The sequence below is a fragment of the Haliaeetus albicilla genome, chromosome 2, assembly GCF_947461875.1.
Source record: "Haliaeetus albicilla chromosome 2, bHalAlb1.1, whole genome shotgun sequence".
In the NCBI taxonomy this organism is placed as follows: Eukaryota; Metazoa; Chordata; class Aves; order Accipitriformes; family Accipitridae; genus Haliaeetus; species Haliaeetus albicilla.
Genome location: NC_091484.1, coordinates 41,694,037 through 41,709,577, shown reverse-complemented (window position 1 = coordinate 41,709,577; position 15,541 = coordinate 41,694,037). Strand labels below are relative to the sequence as shown.

The 15,541-nt window shown below is 37.4% G+C and overlaps 1 protein-coding gene across 1 annotated transcript in view; it reads right to left on the bottom strand.

Annotated features, from left to right (window-relative positions):
* HACL1 (2-hydroxyacyl-CoA lyase 1) overlaps positions 1-15,541 on the bottom strand; it is a 33,670-nt gene that overhangs the window by 17,461 nt on the left and 668 nt on the right. The window contains exons 2-8 of the mRNA XM_069772372.1: positions 15,174-15,278; positions 9,791-9,831; positions 8,402-8,482; positions 4,190-4,262; positions 3,581-3,658; positions 1,959-2,053; positions 1,426-1,538 (exon numbers count right to left, since the gene is read on the bottom strand). Coding sequence (XP_069628473.1) covers positions 1,426-1,538; positions 1,959-2,053; positions 3,581-3,658; positions 4,190-4,262; positions 8,402-8,482; positions 9,791-9,831; positions 15,174-15,278 — 586 coding nt within the window. The remainder of the gene's footprint in view (positions 1-1,425; positions 1,539-1,958; positions 2,054-3,580; positions 3,659-4,189; positions 4,263-8,401; positions 8,483-9,790; positions 9,832-15,173; positions 15,279-15,541) is intronic.

Here is a 15,541-nt window from a genome sequence, read left to right as displayed (position 1 = left end):
TAAAGCAGGGCAGGGAAGAACAGATTTTGTTTATCTAAAACAACAATTTTGAGTGGATGAAGTTTGGTATTACGGGGCAGAGACTTCTGCAGTAGCAACAGGAGATGACCTTTGTGCTGTGTCATGCCATTTTTTGCTTGCCCCCTGCATACCATTGTACCACATGCTCCATAACAATCTGTCCAAACAGGTCCACTATAAGCCTTTAATAAAAAAAGAGAAGCCCAAAGAAGACCTTGTAAAGATATGTGTTTGTGCGTACATTTACTGTGATGCTAGCTTCAGTACATGCCTGCTGAAATAAGGTTGCCCAGGTAATCTAGAGTAACTAATTGGTCCTTGTGCAATGATTTAAGTCCAAGAGTCTTAAACCCTGAAGAATTAACTTTTGTATTTCTTCCAAAATTTCTGCTAACAAAAATATATAGCAGAAAGTCCAGATACATGTTAAGTAGATTCTCAATTGTTAACATCAACAAAACATATATATATGTATTTTTGAGTTTTCTACCTTTCCCTTTCAAAGTACACCCTTTTGTTCATGTGTATCAAGCCAGAGAGAGGAAAAAAACCCCAACCTCTCCCAATCTACCTTGTCTATTATTTCATTACCTAATCAACAATAAGATCCTTCTCATCTCAATCATTTCACTCCCTGATTAAACATAGAACCTCTCTCCAAGATATAGATCTTCCCCACATCTGCAGGAAAACAGCCTGCGTGAAACAAGTTGCTTATATCAATTCTGTTACTAGCAGATCTGTATCTTCAACAGAAACGCCACTGCAATGACTAACATTCCACAAGGAAGGACAAAATACGTGAACCAGCACAGTGAATAATTATCCTCTATCTTTAGGGACACCTCTATTTCAGGAATGAAATACACTGGCAGAGTACAATGGAAAGTCTGTAAAACAGCATTAACAGCAACACCTGCTGTGTTGCTTCACGTCTCCACATAGGCAGGCTGGCACTTTCAGTCAGTCCAAATCGAAAAATGACCTTTGGTTATTCTCATTCTTGCTATATACGCCAGAGCATCAGACAGAGAATATCACTTCTGTATTCTAACAGAATTTGTTTGGAATTTTGGAAGCGATCCCTTGGTACTGGCTCTAGGCTTAAGATAATGGTTATCCAATTTTTTTCTACTTAAACTTGTATTTTATCAATTGACTTTTCTCTTAAACTAGATGAAAAAGATAAGTTATGCAAGAGAATAAAAATATTCTAAAAACAGAGCAGATTTTAACATCAAATTTCAAAAAAGTTTGTTTGTGTTTTTTGTTTTGGTTTTTTGTTTGTTTGTTTTAATAGAGAGTGAAAAGGACATGGCTAGCACTTATAGGGAAAAGAAATCACTTTATTCGTTGTTCTTGTCCCAAACTAGTACAGTTCAAAGCTACATTAAAGCATGCTACCTTTGCCAATGATTAGTAGAGGCTGCTTGGAAAGACCAATGATAGACGCTGCTTTGGATACAGCAGAGCATTCGGCCATGCTGATGGGAGGTGGCAGGCAGCATTCCACGTATCTAGAAGTCAAGCAAAACATAAGAGGCTCTTTAAAAAATTCAAACCAAGAAATATTGAAAGACAGAACCTATTGTTTGGCATAAAAACCACAGTTGCTACACACCATGTTACAGCATTTATCAGAACAGGATATATTTTTTTTTAAAACAGGCTTTGAAGTTTTTCTTGCATGTTTCTTCAGTCTCATAGGTAGTGTTGTTCCAGAGATTTACAAAGTGACATCATTGTATTACCATCATGTTAATTCATTCCTTTTTGCACATTGCATTGCAAACTATAATCTATATCACGTTACGATGGAATGTTAAATTTAGAGGCTGGATTTTCTTGTTTTAAGAAAAGAAAATACAAAAGTAACTTAAAACTAAAATTTCTTTTATTCAGGGACTTGAAAAATAATGAATATAATCTTTACGCACTTGACAGAGCTCTTATTCACCTGAAGATTCACAAAATCCCCAGGTATGTCAATATAGCAGGAACCTGGACGACCATACATGCTGGTTCTTACAGCCTAGAAAACAGATAATCACAGTTTTAACCATGGTTTGAAAGGATTTTAAAAATCTTTGTGTGTAAATGTGGTGGTTTAACCCCAGCCAGCAACTAAGCACCATGCAGCTGCTCACTCGCTTCCCCCCCACCCAGTGGGATGGGGGAGAAAATTGGGAAAAGAAGTAAAACTCGTGGGTTGAGATAAGAACAGAAAAGAAGAAACTAATAACAATAATAACACTAATAAAATGACAATAGTAATAATAGAAGGATTAGAAGATACAAGTGATGCACAATGCAATTGCTCACCACTCGCTGACCGATGCCCGAGCAGTGATCCCTCTCCCCCCCACTTCCCCAGTTTATATACTGGGCATGATGTCACATGGTATGGAATACCCCTTTGGCCACTTTGGGTCAGCTGCCCTGGCTGTGTCCCCTCGCAACTTCTTGTGCCCCTCCAGCTTTCTCACTGGCTGGGCATGAGAAGCTAAAAAATCCTTGACTTAGTCTAAACACTACTTAGCAACAACTGAAAACATCAGTGTTATCAACATTCTTCTCATACCTAACTCAAAAACATAGCACCGTACCAGCTAGGAAGACAATTAACTATCCCAGCTGAAACCCTTCTGTAGGCAGAGAAGGAACATGCTGTTTCATATTGCTGAACCACCACAGGGAAAGCTCCCATGGATTGATTTATACCAATAAATTCAAGTTTTGAGAGCTATTTACATATTGCCTTATATACCAGCTGAAGCCTTTTAGTAGATGCACAGTATTAAGACTGTAAAGTCTTTGTTTAATTTACAATGAGAACTGCATTATTAGCTGTTGTGTTTGGAAATACTAAATTAAACTTTCATGCTGAATTCTATTTAAAGTAGCACAAAGAGAAAAAGCAAGACAACCAATGCTTCCATTTTCTATTCCTTTTGATTCCAGTTCTTCTGTTACAGGTGGATGCTCTGCTGAATTTGCACTTCTGGAAACAGTACCATTCTATGCAGAATTTAGGCTGACATGGCTGAAGCATTGCTACAGCAGTAGCAAGAGACTTTTGTAATCCTTTCTGAAACATTGAGATAAGGATATGTTTTCTCTTACTCTCTCAAAAAAACCCACCAAACCCACAACCAAACTCCAAAACCCAAACACAACTGTCTCCACTGCCCCCCGTCCAAATCTCCTTCACACGATGAGTGCTAAAAGAGCTGAAGTTTGTAGTATTATATTTCTAGTTATTGCACCTCTCCCTAAAAGCATTTATTTCATAAAATTTTTCCAGTTCTGACTGAAGCTAACAAAAAATGCTGCAGGGATCAGTAAGCATCAGGTTGGACCAGAATCTATTTCTAACCCGTTCCATAGCATTGTTCATAGGAAAAACCTCCCTGGTTGTTAATTTAGACACAACCATCATCTAGCATCTGCAGGATCAAACTATTTACAGTACCAACTATACAAAAAATAAACCCTCAAAACTTATAAAGGAGGAGACAGTTACCTGATGTCCTGTTGCTAATTTAGTATTTTTTCATACCTTTTCAATAACAGCAGGAATAACTTCTAGGCTGCTTGGGCGGACAGACAGTTTGTTGTAGAGCCTACCAGCTTCAACCTGAATAAATGCATATAACCATTACATTGATTTATCAAAGTGAATTGCTCATTACCATCTCATTTCAACATGAATAAAATGGAAGAAATCCCAAATGGAAAGCAAAAAGCTGAAAACTCCCACATAGAGAAATGCAGTTCCTCAGCTGGTGGAAACTGTCAAAGCCATACCCATCCCCCTGATTGCTTAAGTATTTCCGCCCCCCCCCCCCCCAGAAAGTGGTACTTCTTTTCTTGGAAAGTCTATTTTGCTTTCTTCCATCTCAGAAAGAACAGACAGACAAAGGCAATTTATACCAGCTGAGAACCTAAAACAGAGCATGAATTCTAACATGAGTATGGACAAGACATTCCAGGTAAGCTGCTGTATTGACACAATGTGAATTTTAAACCAGTAGATGGAGCAAATCAACAGCATTATAAGATCTGTTAGGAAATGTTAGTATTTGGGATTGTTATTCCTACACTAATGAAGAAACAACATCAATTATTTAACTGAAACCTTTCTGCAGAAAGTTGTATGTCTGTGTACCTGTGGGAATTCTTGGAAAGCTCCCATGGTTTCCTGATTTCTGTCAGAAGAGCCTCCAATAACAATCAAAGGCCTAGAAAAGTATGTTAAAAAAAAAAAAACAACAAACAAAAAACAACCTTAAGCATACATATATTTTTTTATAACTGCAATCACATCTGTAAACTTTCCTTATGGTCAAATCCTACTGGTCTTGGGATCTTGTGCAACTTCAGCATCCACAGATCTCAACAGGAATACAAAGTGACCAGCACAATACAGAAGTGGATTCTAAGTATCAGCGTATCAGCCCTTAGACTTAGTAGCAGCTTGCGTGTCACTAATTTTAGGTCAGTCTGGCCGTATTAAGTGATCTGTATCTAGCATAAAAATTCTAAAAGCAAGTCATATTGCTAGCAATTTTCATTTAAGTTTGATAACATGGGTGACAAAGGTGGTTTGACAGGAATGGCAACAGCTAATCTAAAAAGCTATAAAGTATTGATTGATCTAAAAAGCATTAAGATGTTTGTTTATAACAGGCATTGTAACATGCACAAACAGTAGAACTAAAGAAACGCAATGGGAAACAATCTCTTCAGAAAGATTAGATTTTCTTTGTATACAATTCAGAACACAGCAGAAGTTAGTTGACTATCCAACAGCACTTCTCCCTGCATTCAGTTTTTAGTAGAAAACGCCAAAGACCAAAGAGATGAACAAAAAATTAACAGGCCTACAAGCAGTCCTGTTCTTAAATTAGTTCACGGATATGTGAGAAAGGCAGCATTAGTGTAGAATATGGGTTATACACTCCACAGGGGCACGTTTTTATTATCATTTCCACAAAATAAAATAAATTGTTTTCCTACTGCGAATGAAAACTGGTCTTTTATTCAGTTTGTAGGTCAAACTCCTTGAAATGCTAAATGTTGAGCCAATAAAAGAAAGCTGTCTTCTTAATCTGCTCATTCATACACACTAAATTGAAATATTGGGTCAATACCTTCCTAGGCTTTTTCTCCAAAACAATTTATCTTCAGATACAGCCTTTCCTTTGACTGCATTTATCTATACAATGTATTAAGCTGAAACATTTACAGTGTGCTCAATGCATAATCCTAAATTCAATCACCCATAAGATTTGGGGATATGTGTATCTCGATCCCAGCTTCATAACCAGGCCATTTCTCTGCCACAAATCAAAAATCTCAGTTCTAATCCCCTGACACAGTAAGGTAAGAACTTCAGACTGTATCTTACCTCTGTGAAAAATCCTTATGGAAAAACATGTTTAGTGTATGCTCTAGATATTTTATTCTGCCGATTCTCTCCCCTCAGCAAAATGATTATCCATATGTAAACAGTTTGTTTCACAATGACAAACCCTGTGTTCCTTTCAATTATCTTTTTCAAATTTATTTAAATGTTTTGATAAACAAAGTAACTACTACTTTCCAATACAGAAATATAATTAAGAAAATGCTCTACTGTTAAGAAAGCCAACTCCAACAGCTATATCTTGAAAAGATTTGGTTCTACTTTTAAAGTTCACATAATTTTAACCAGGAAGAAGTTTAACCCCTTATGAAATCATCGTACTACTGTCACAACACCGTGGACATTTTAAAGAGCAGTGCTTATAAATTAAGTCAAAAACAACAGTGAAACTAATAAGAATAGCAACCCTTATGGACTTGCAGGAGAAGAACTTCAGTAAACTGAAGAAAATTTCAACATCAGCTTCAGGTAAAGAGCATGGTATTTCACCATGCTACTGTATACTGAATCTTACCAACTATCTCAAACTCTTCTTTGGAGTCTATTCTCATAGCCAAACTGAGATACAAAAACTTTTGCTCAGGATGAGGCAGGAGAGAAGGCGGCAGCACAGTAGGTAATTTTTAACATGAAATATCAAAAGGTTTTAGCCTCAGAAATGCAGTTTACCAAGGCCTCATTAGCTACCTAGTTGGCTAGATTTACATGTCCAAGAGCTCACTGTGACAAGCTTCCAGGGTAAACCAAAGGCTCTTCTACTCAGCCAACCTGTGCTCAGGCAATAAAATCTAGAATCACAATTGGCAGCAAATTGTGCTATCAGACTGCTTGACTTTCTTCCAGTTGATACCAGAGAGGTTTCTTTCACCTGGAAGAGACTGAAACGGAGCACAATGAGAGGAATGGGTCTCCAGGCTCAAGGAGGACAACTCAGACTGAGCTTTAATGAGTCTCGCTTAGTCAGAGTTATTTAAAGTCAGAACCAGCAGGGTCAGTTCAACTATTACCTTACTTTTGCAAGAAATAAGACAAAGCTCAGCCATTGTAGCACATTAACAATTCCAGGTGTAAAGCCATGGAATCACATGACACCTGGGAGATACTGATGAGGGCTAACCTTGCCCTACAAATTGGTCTCCTCATGCCACTTCCTCTCAGGGGATGGTATAGAGCAGGAGACTTAACACCTTGTTGCCACAGAAAGGGGAAGACCTCTCTAACTTCTGCTCCCAGCTGCATAACCTACTCCCTCCCTTGCCTAGGTACTTGATGCTTGCCTGACTGCAGAGTAAGCTGATTTAGATCACTTATCTAACATGGCTTTATTCTGGCAAAAAGCCAACTCAGCAAAAATAAGTAAATAATGAACTGAATGTGATTGTTAAGGCAGACAAGTGCCAGAGCTGTCAAGAGAGCAAGCAGCAGAAGTACATGCCCAGGAGAAAGGTGACGAGATGATACGGGCCTATGTTCCATTTCGTGGCAGACTGTATTAGATCAGCATAACCAAACCCCTCAATGTGTATCGTATTTTCCTTTCTTTTCCTTGGGCTACTCCTGCTCTTCCCTTGCAACACTCCTTCTCTGTAGTACCTGCCCAAGTACTCATGTTGCTGTCTAGTGAAACAGGCTAGAAAGCAGATTAGTTAACAGAAAAATCCCTAGTCTTCCTCTCCAAAGCATAGCACCCTTTCTTACAATGGTAATGCCAGTCAAAAGTAAATGTGAAACCATGTCTGGGATTCTCAAACACTCAGTGGAGGGCTTACTAACAAAGGAGCCAAGGAAAATTAATTTCACTAGGCTAAATTTAGGGTTTGCGAATGCTTACTTCTCTCCTTTTGGCACATGGCAGGCAAAAGGCAAGACAGATGCGACCAATGGAAAAAAATCATTGGGCAAACACTGTGGTTTGGTCAGTAAAAACCAATCCTCTTAATATATTGTCAAATTTTCTGCCAAAGTAGGTAAGTCACTCCCTTCATCTTTTGCCAGGAGTACAGGTTTATGCAAGATCAAGTCAGGTAAACAGACCTCATCTCAAACAAAATTAAGTTTGTGAGAAAATAGAAATGCCTCCTGCAAATCCATAAGCAAGTGCCACGAATATGACCAAATCCATAAGCAAGTGCCACGAATATGACCAAATCCATGACTGTTCAAAAGCAAGGTTTTCATGTGATTTTTTTTTTTAACCTAAGGTCACGTAGGGACAGCAAAACTTTATTCAATAACTCATTCTTTAAAAAAGAATTTGAACACTAGGGGTCTTTTTTCAAAGTGTCAGAGACTTGATTTTTTAGCATTTCCATTATTGAGCTTCCCTTGTCCCTCAGGCACTGCTAACCTAATGCTCCAGGGGATGTGACTTGGTATTACCAGAGCTCCTACCCAAAGTACCTCATACATCTTTCTGAACAGCTTTCAGTGGCAGACCAGCTAAAGTTGCCATGTCCCTCTGAAGGCTTGTGGGAGTAAACGCTATCACTCAGTATGTTATTTAATTCAATACTTAATTACTGCTCTAAATGTCTGCGTGGGGAGCAAATACAGATTTTAACAATGCAGTTGTCAATTTGTTCACATAGGAAATACAGTAATTCAAAGGCAATGTGGAATTAAATTTAGAAAAACCCTCTAAGACTTTCCACGATCAATAAAGCATTACAGGCTGAATATCGACTTCATTTTCAAATGTATCCATACAATCAGGTATGCTGATAGATTTTCCAATACATGCATAATGGAGTAGGACAAAAAGGAGACTTTTATGCATGAGAGTAAAAAAAATGGAACTAAATTACTTTTAGGGTTGATAAATGAAGAATTCCCTTCTCGTTACCCACAAGACAGAAAAAGCAAAAGTCCTATACTAAATACAGTGGAACTCAACATCTGCAACAAATAACAGCAAACAATTATTAGAATTTTAAAGGGAAGTAGTTAAATTACCAGCAGTTCATGGTTGCATTTGCCATCCCACCAAGTGCGTGCAAAAAACCTGGACCGGACACTACAAGACACACTCCTGGTCTACAAGGGAGGGGAAAAAAAAAAGAAAAAAAAAAAAAGATGGAGAGAAAAGGAAAGTTAACACAGGGAACACTGAATAAATCACCAACAAAAATTAGTAAGATGCTGAAATACAAAATGTTAAAGTTTTACTCATGTCATCAAAATGCACAAATGGCAAGGATTTGTATGAAGGACTGAAGATAGACATGGGAATCAGAAATCATTTAGCTGTATCAACCCAATTGAAAAAGCAAGTGAACAGTTGGTATGTGTCACCCACACAGAGGTCTGCAACATACACAGGCTTATAACACAGCTCCTTACTTCTTTCATCACATTTACTCCATCATCTAGCAATTATATGGAACTTGGTAAGCCACTTATGTTTGCAGTTTTCTCAGCTGCACATTAGCACTAGATATCAATGAAGAAAGCTCACAATGGAAGAAGTGCATCTGATTCAACAAAAATTTTATTACAGTTTAATTCAAGCAGAGGCACTTGTTATTCCATGTGATGAGATAAAAATGATCATTCTTAACTACTGACCATTCCCTAGTAGCTTTACAGACTCTTTACATATTTAAAAAAACCAAAACAAAACAAAAAAAACCAAACAAAAAACTACTTCCAGATGATTATTCAAATAAAGAAAAACTACAAAACTCTGTAACACAGGTGTCATGCTTGCAGACAGAATAAGGAAAGATCACCTGCATCATCAGGTCTGCATTTGTGAGCAACCAGATTTTACTTTAGAAAAGGATTCATGGGATACCTAAGAAGCACAACTCAAGTCACAGGCCACAGAATGCTTCCCAACAACATTAAGAGCAAAATGCAGTAAAAGAGGAAAAGCCAGGACTTTGTGTCAGGAGAAGCAACAGGGGAGACTTGAAGGCATATGATCAGTCTCCGTATTGATAAGGTATTTGTTGAACAATACACCCAGATGATGAGATTGAGGTATAGCAGGTCCACCAAGTTGCAACAAACAATGGTGGCATGATTTCTGCCCCTCATACCAATGGTGTTAAGCTACTATTCAGATATTAAAAAGGAAAAAATAAAGAAAGTTATAAGATGGACAATATTATATGAGCTTAAGCACCTTCTTGCTCCTGCTCTGATACATAGCAACAGAAATATTGATAACTTTTATTGACAGTTATTTTAAAATTCATGTTCCATTTTAACTGCCCTACATCTGCACACACTAAAAACACCCAGCTCCAAAACAGAAAAATGTTCCTAGCTTCTGTTGAGTCTAACACAGTCAATATTATAAATTACATTATTATAAATATAAATAAATATGGAATGTACCTGCCAGTCAAATATCCAACAGCAGATGCAGCATAACAGGCCTATTGAAAATACTGGAGTTAATTATACAATTATTATTATACATACATTTCATGATATCTTGTACATAACTTTCAACAACAATACTGAAAATAAGCAGGTACAGATTTTTCCCTGATCATCAGAGCTTAAATGTAAGTAAAAGCACCCCTTCACCCTCCCCATTATATGGTGTGTTCATGAAGGTTTATGTGAAAAATCTCAAGACTCCTCTCCATATTTCAGGCTCCTGTTGTTCCAGGATATTACATAAGGAATATTTGGGATTCAAAAAAGAAAGAACAACCACGTAAAAGAAAACCCCTAAAACCAGGGAAGTAAATTGAATAGAACAACATATGAAACTTCTGCCTTCTGCTGTCTTCTGGACTAACACGGAAGAGGGATTTGCAGGAGAAAGGCAACAAACAGAAATCCAGCCATCACTGGAATAACTTGTTGTAGTTCAGAAATTAAGCAAAAGGTTGAAATCACACACTGGAGAGATTAATTAGAAGATTAGGGATTGTCTTTTACAAGCTGAGCTGCTGAAGTACTTCTCACTCCATTTCTGGCACCACACTTAGCTTTAGCTACTTTTGACATTATAAACAAAAATTGTGTTTTGAATAATTTTCACAAAAGTAACACCTACAACATGTGTTAGCATAGCTTATCAGCAGTATTACTAAGGAGTATGTTTTTATGCTATTCCTGTAGTAATATTAAACATTCAGATATAAATTTTACCTGGTAACAAGACAATATGTGATCAAGTAGAAACAGAAGCTTACAGGTGACCCAAGAACTCCAAAGGATTCACATATATAACATTGCCAACTCCCTTATATTCTCATGCTTTTGTCTTGAATTCAACAACCTCTAACACTTAATGGAAAAAACTGATTTTGCAATTTTTTTTTTTTTTTTTTTTTTTTTCACCAAAGTAAGATCCTGGTCTTACAGCCTCCCTCTTTCATTTTTAAACAGAGTTGAGATTTTGGTTTTTTTAGTTTTTTGTTTATTTATTTGTTTTGGTTTTTATTTTTTTTAAGTACTATTGTGGCAAGAAGAATAAGTAACATAAAAGCTCCTTCTAAAAGTTTACAGAGCTACTAAATATTTTCTTCAAACCTATGAGTAATTCTAGGTAACACAGCAATCTCAGCTTAAATGAGTGAAAACACAGACTTCTTAGAAGCTTTTACACAGAGAAACTATCTTTAATATCTGCATGCTCCTACAGATACAGACCAACTGCCTGAGCAAAAGTGTGGAGCTTAGTAGAGGAATAATAAGAAATCCTCATTTTCTTTGCAGCGTTAGGATAAGGAATTGTTGACAAAAAAGTACATTGAAAAGAAAAATCTCTTTCTACTTTTCATATGCCTCTAACATGGAGAAGAAAAATGTTACTAATGTTCAAGAATTAGATAACAATTTGACGACATATCTGTGTGCAAAAGTTTAGAAATATTTGGAGTAGGTGTTACTAAAAAAACTTGTAAATGGAGCTCAAAGCATGGTGTTGAGTTTCCATGGCAATCATGTTTTAGAACCAACTGGCAAATAAAGCAGCACATAGAATTTGGGTTCATGCACTGTCATTGCCATTAAAACTTTTACTGCTTCTTTCTGCAAGAAAGCAACATGACTAAAGTTATCTGTATTTAGAGGAGAGGAGATTGTAAATAATTTTGAAGGTATACTTAAAAGATTTTTTTGTGTGAACAGTAAGAATGAAACCCCATTTTACTGATGAACCTTGCACCCATACCACTAAAATGTCAATAACAGCACTCATCAACTGTGTTGTGACCTTAACAGATAATCAGCTGAAACCAGATCCTTATGTTCCTCAGACAGGCAAGAAGGATGCAGGCATATAAAATGCCATTGCCCATCAAACCCACAATCGACATTAGGAAGAAACGTAGGAAGTCTAGATGTAGGCACTTGAACTCAAAAGCTTGCAACCACCCATGAGTGCTGGGTTTGAACTGTAGCCAAAGCAGAGGCCTGTTCCTCCCATACAAGTACAAGCACACTAAGCAGGGTTTAATTAGTCTGTTTTCAACTCAAACATAAGCCAACTAATACAACATAGTGAGTAAACAATGCTTAAGCCCAGTTAAAACAGCACTGCCATGCCTAGGGGCAGGTCTGAGGCCCTTATGTTAATTGTACCTAATGCCCAATGTTCCAGGGCTGGCCTGCAGAGCTTGTGATCGACCTATTACGAGAACCTGCTGTATGAACCTGAGCTCGGTACGTAATGTCTTTTGTTACCACATACTACTTAAGTGCAGGCCTTGAAAATAAGGACACAGGTTGAAAGTGGCGGTCCCAGAATAACAAACAATTTGCTCATGGCCAATTACTCATCACTGAAAAAGTGCAACTTTGAGATCTGGAAAGACACTGTTTTGCTTTAGGTAAAGCAGCAATGGCTAAGCAAGGGGAAAAAAACAAAATAAAGTCAAAAAAGAAAAGCAACAGATGTGCAACAGGATAAGGCACCTGTCTTGGCCTCGGAAAGTGCCATCCAGCACCACACAGTCCATAGTCCAGACATGGAGGCCAAGGGGCAAGACCTGTTCAGAGACCAAAAGGTCTTATAAAAATAGATCTTGAATCTAAGGGGTGGAGAAAAAAAGATACCCACTTTAGTTCCAGCTGCCTTTACTGAAGGGTTGTCAAGCCCAATTCCCTCGACAGCTAGCACCATCAGCAGCTGGAACTGCACCAGCTCCAGCATATTGTATGCTCATGACTAACTTAGGATACGATTATCAAGAAGAGACTGCTTTGAATATGTAGCGATAATTATTAAAGATTAAAAACTAAACATTAGCAATGTGTGTTGTTAATGATTAACAATCTAGTAAAGGGTTTTTTTGAAGTTTAAAACTGACCTGGGTTATCTGTCTTCTAAACAATCACAGAAATCTCTAATTATCCAGGGACAGTACACAAAACACATGCCCCTATTGAGTTGCAACACAACTATTCAGTGTTCAAGGGGCATATGGGACACAGGTTAAACTGCTTCTAGCAAACTTATGGCATATTACAGGCCACAGGAGATTAGCTAACGGATATTGGTAGTACTACTTAGGTTTTAACTTCATGCTTTAATGTGGTCTTTCTAGTCAAACAATTTATTCTGCAGCCTTATGGGCTTTTGCTACACCTGGCCCAGAAATGAGGCAGAAACTCAACCCCTGGAAAAAACTCATATATCTCAGATTATTATACAGCTGCCTTCACCAATAAAGGAAGCAGCTGTATACACATCCTCCACAGCCAGACAACACAACTAATAAACTCAGACAATTACAACTATGACATGTGTAAACATTAAGTGTATCTTGAATATACTGTGCATAACCTTTTACCCTCTCCTCTGCCAAGCACTCAATGTCTTCACTGAAGACAAAGAAAACAAATCCCCGCTACAAGACATATCTTTGCTCATCCTTTTCCACTTCCCAAAGAAGAGAAACCCTGACATTTTGATGTTTTAACAAGTCTTCACATTACTGTTATTCCCCTAAGCAAAAGTATCTCACCATTTACACAACAGAACGTTTCTTGTCTTCTTCACTCTAACAGAAGAGAGTCTAATAAAGAGTGATAAATAGGACAGCATCTCATTTGGCAGTGCAAAGCAGTCTTTTCTGTTAATCAGACACATGAGGAAATTAATTTTAATCATGTTCATAACCAAAGCTAAAACTAGAATACTGGCTAAATGGCCTACAGGAATATAAAGACCATGTTGAATTCCCAGCCCTTCAAAGGAATCAAATACACCCTTTAAACATATTTATATATGTTTGCCTCTCTCACATGGTACAGATTTTCCATACAGAGACATGCATTCCTCTGTATATTCTCACATTCCAATAAGGATGTAAGGATTAGACAGCAAAAACATACAGCTCATGACCACCTGATTTAGGAGAAGTACTTTGTTGACATCTGGGACAATCCATGAAGGCTATGAACTACACGGTGGAAAACAGAAAAAGAACACTGGTACAAAATACAGGCACCTGAATACTGTGCAGGTCCAGAATATTAGAAGGAATTCCTTTTACAAAGTGGGAAAATTCTAATTAATAGTGTTCATAGAGAGACAAGACCCAAAACCAAGTTAAAACACAAGAAAAACCTCCTGATAAGATAATAATTGAGCAATTTAATTATTTGTTGGCATCAGTTATGGAAAATTGACAAGCGTAGTAGAGCAACTCTGAGTATGGAAAGCTGATGGCTGATTTGCTAGCAGTCCAATAGCTAGCCAGCTTGTATAGCTATCTTCGAAAATGAGGTATAAACCTGAGGTTATTATATTCAACCTCAAATCACTTAAGAAACTACTGACGCTTAAAGAGTTACTACTGGGGAAAACCAAACAAAACCAGAACTAGTGGCATAACATCAAAATGATAATGAGCTTGAGTCTAATTTCTGATACCCAGACAACAAAGCTCAAATACATACAACTACGAGAGTCTAAGTGTACGTTCGTGCTTGATTTTGAGCATTCAGAAGCATTACAACTTTCTATGGTTTGCTGTTTAGTGAACTTTTAAAACACAGTTAAGGAAAAAAAGATATCACTATTATTGAAAATAGTCAGGACAAGTCTATCAGCAGGAAAACCTTCCTCTTTGGACACTGCAAGAACAGAACAGAGACAAGGAAAAAAAAAACCCTACCTTTTCAGGCCTGTAGGAAATAACTCCTAAGTAAAATATCCTTCTAAGCAAAAATGAAAAAAGTAGCTAAGAAAGTCCTAAAAAAGGCATTAAAATACTACTAGTTAGAGAGAGAATGATAATATTTTCCTAATCTGGAAGGGAAGACATCAGCAAAAGACAATGACAGTAAAAAAATTTAAGGGAAAAGTAGATTGGAAAATCTATAGAAAGCTACAGAAAACCAAAAATGGATTGGATGAGCCTCCCCAAAAGTGGCAAATAAAATCTGACAGTATATTACTCGAAGGAGACAAAATCGATCTAATTTTTTCTTTCTGTATTGGAATACTCTGTTCAAATTCTTTTTCTCCCTATTTTCATCCTATCTTCTCTCCCTTACTGGAGAAAGGCATCCAAAAATGAAGAAAGTTGCAATTCTCTTATTAGAACAGTAGGGGGCACTTAAAAATGGAAGTGGGTAAAGAAGGGCAAAAGGAAACACCCAACTCAATGCTCTCCCTTATTCCGGAATGACTGTAAGTGGACAGGAACATTCATAGACCACATTCCTTCTAGTAAGGAAACATGAATTGGATTTAATTCTGTTATACAATAGTTAAAAGAAAGGGTTGGTCCTGCTACAGATATATACTTACAGCTTGTTCGTTTCTCATTCCTACATATTTTATTCCAACTGCTTGGGCTGTGATTGCAATTTCAGTGACAGGAATACCAACAATGCCAAACATGCATTCGATATTCTAAAAAAGAAAAATGTTAAAAGAAATCAGAATTGTTTCCAAAAGATAGCTTTAATAAGCACGTGCCACACACAGTCGTACTAACTACACAGGAAGTCTAAAAATAAATTGTAGCAACATATATATATATTCACATCCCAGAAGTTCGCAGGCCGCTGTGGAAACCTATAGGACGCCAGCTGGCGTTTGCAGCTCAGTCCTCTGTAGTTGTGAAAGCACCGGGTTTTGGAGGCCTACGAGGAGCAGAACAACCGGTTCAGCCC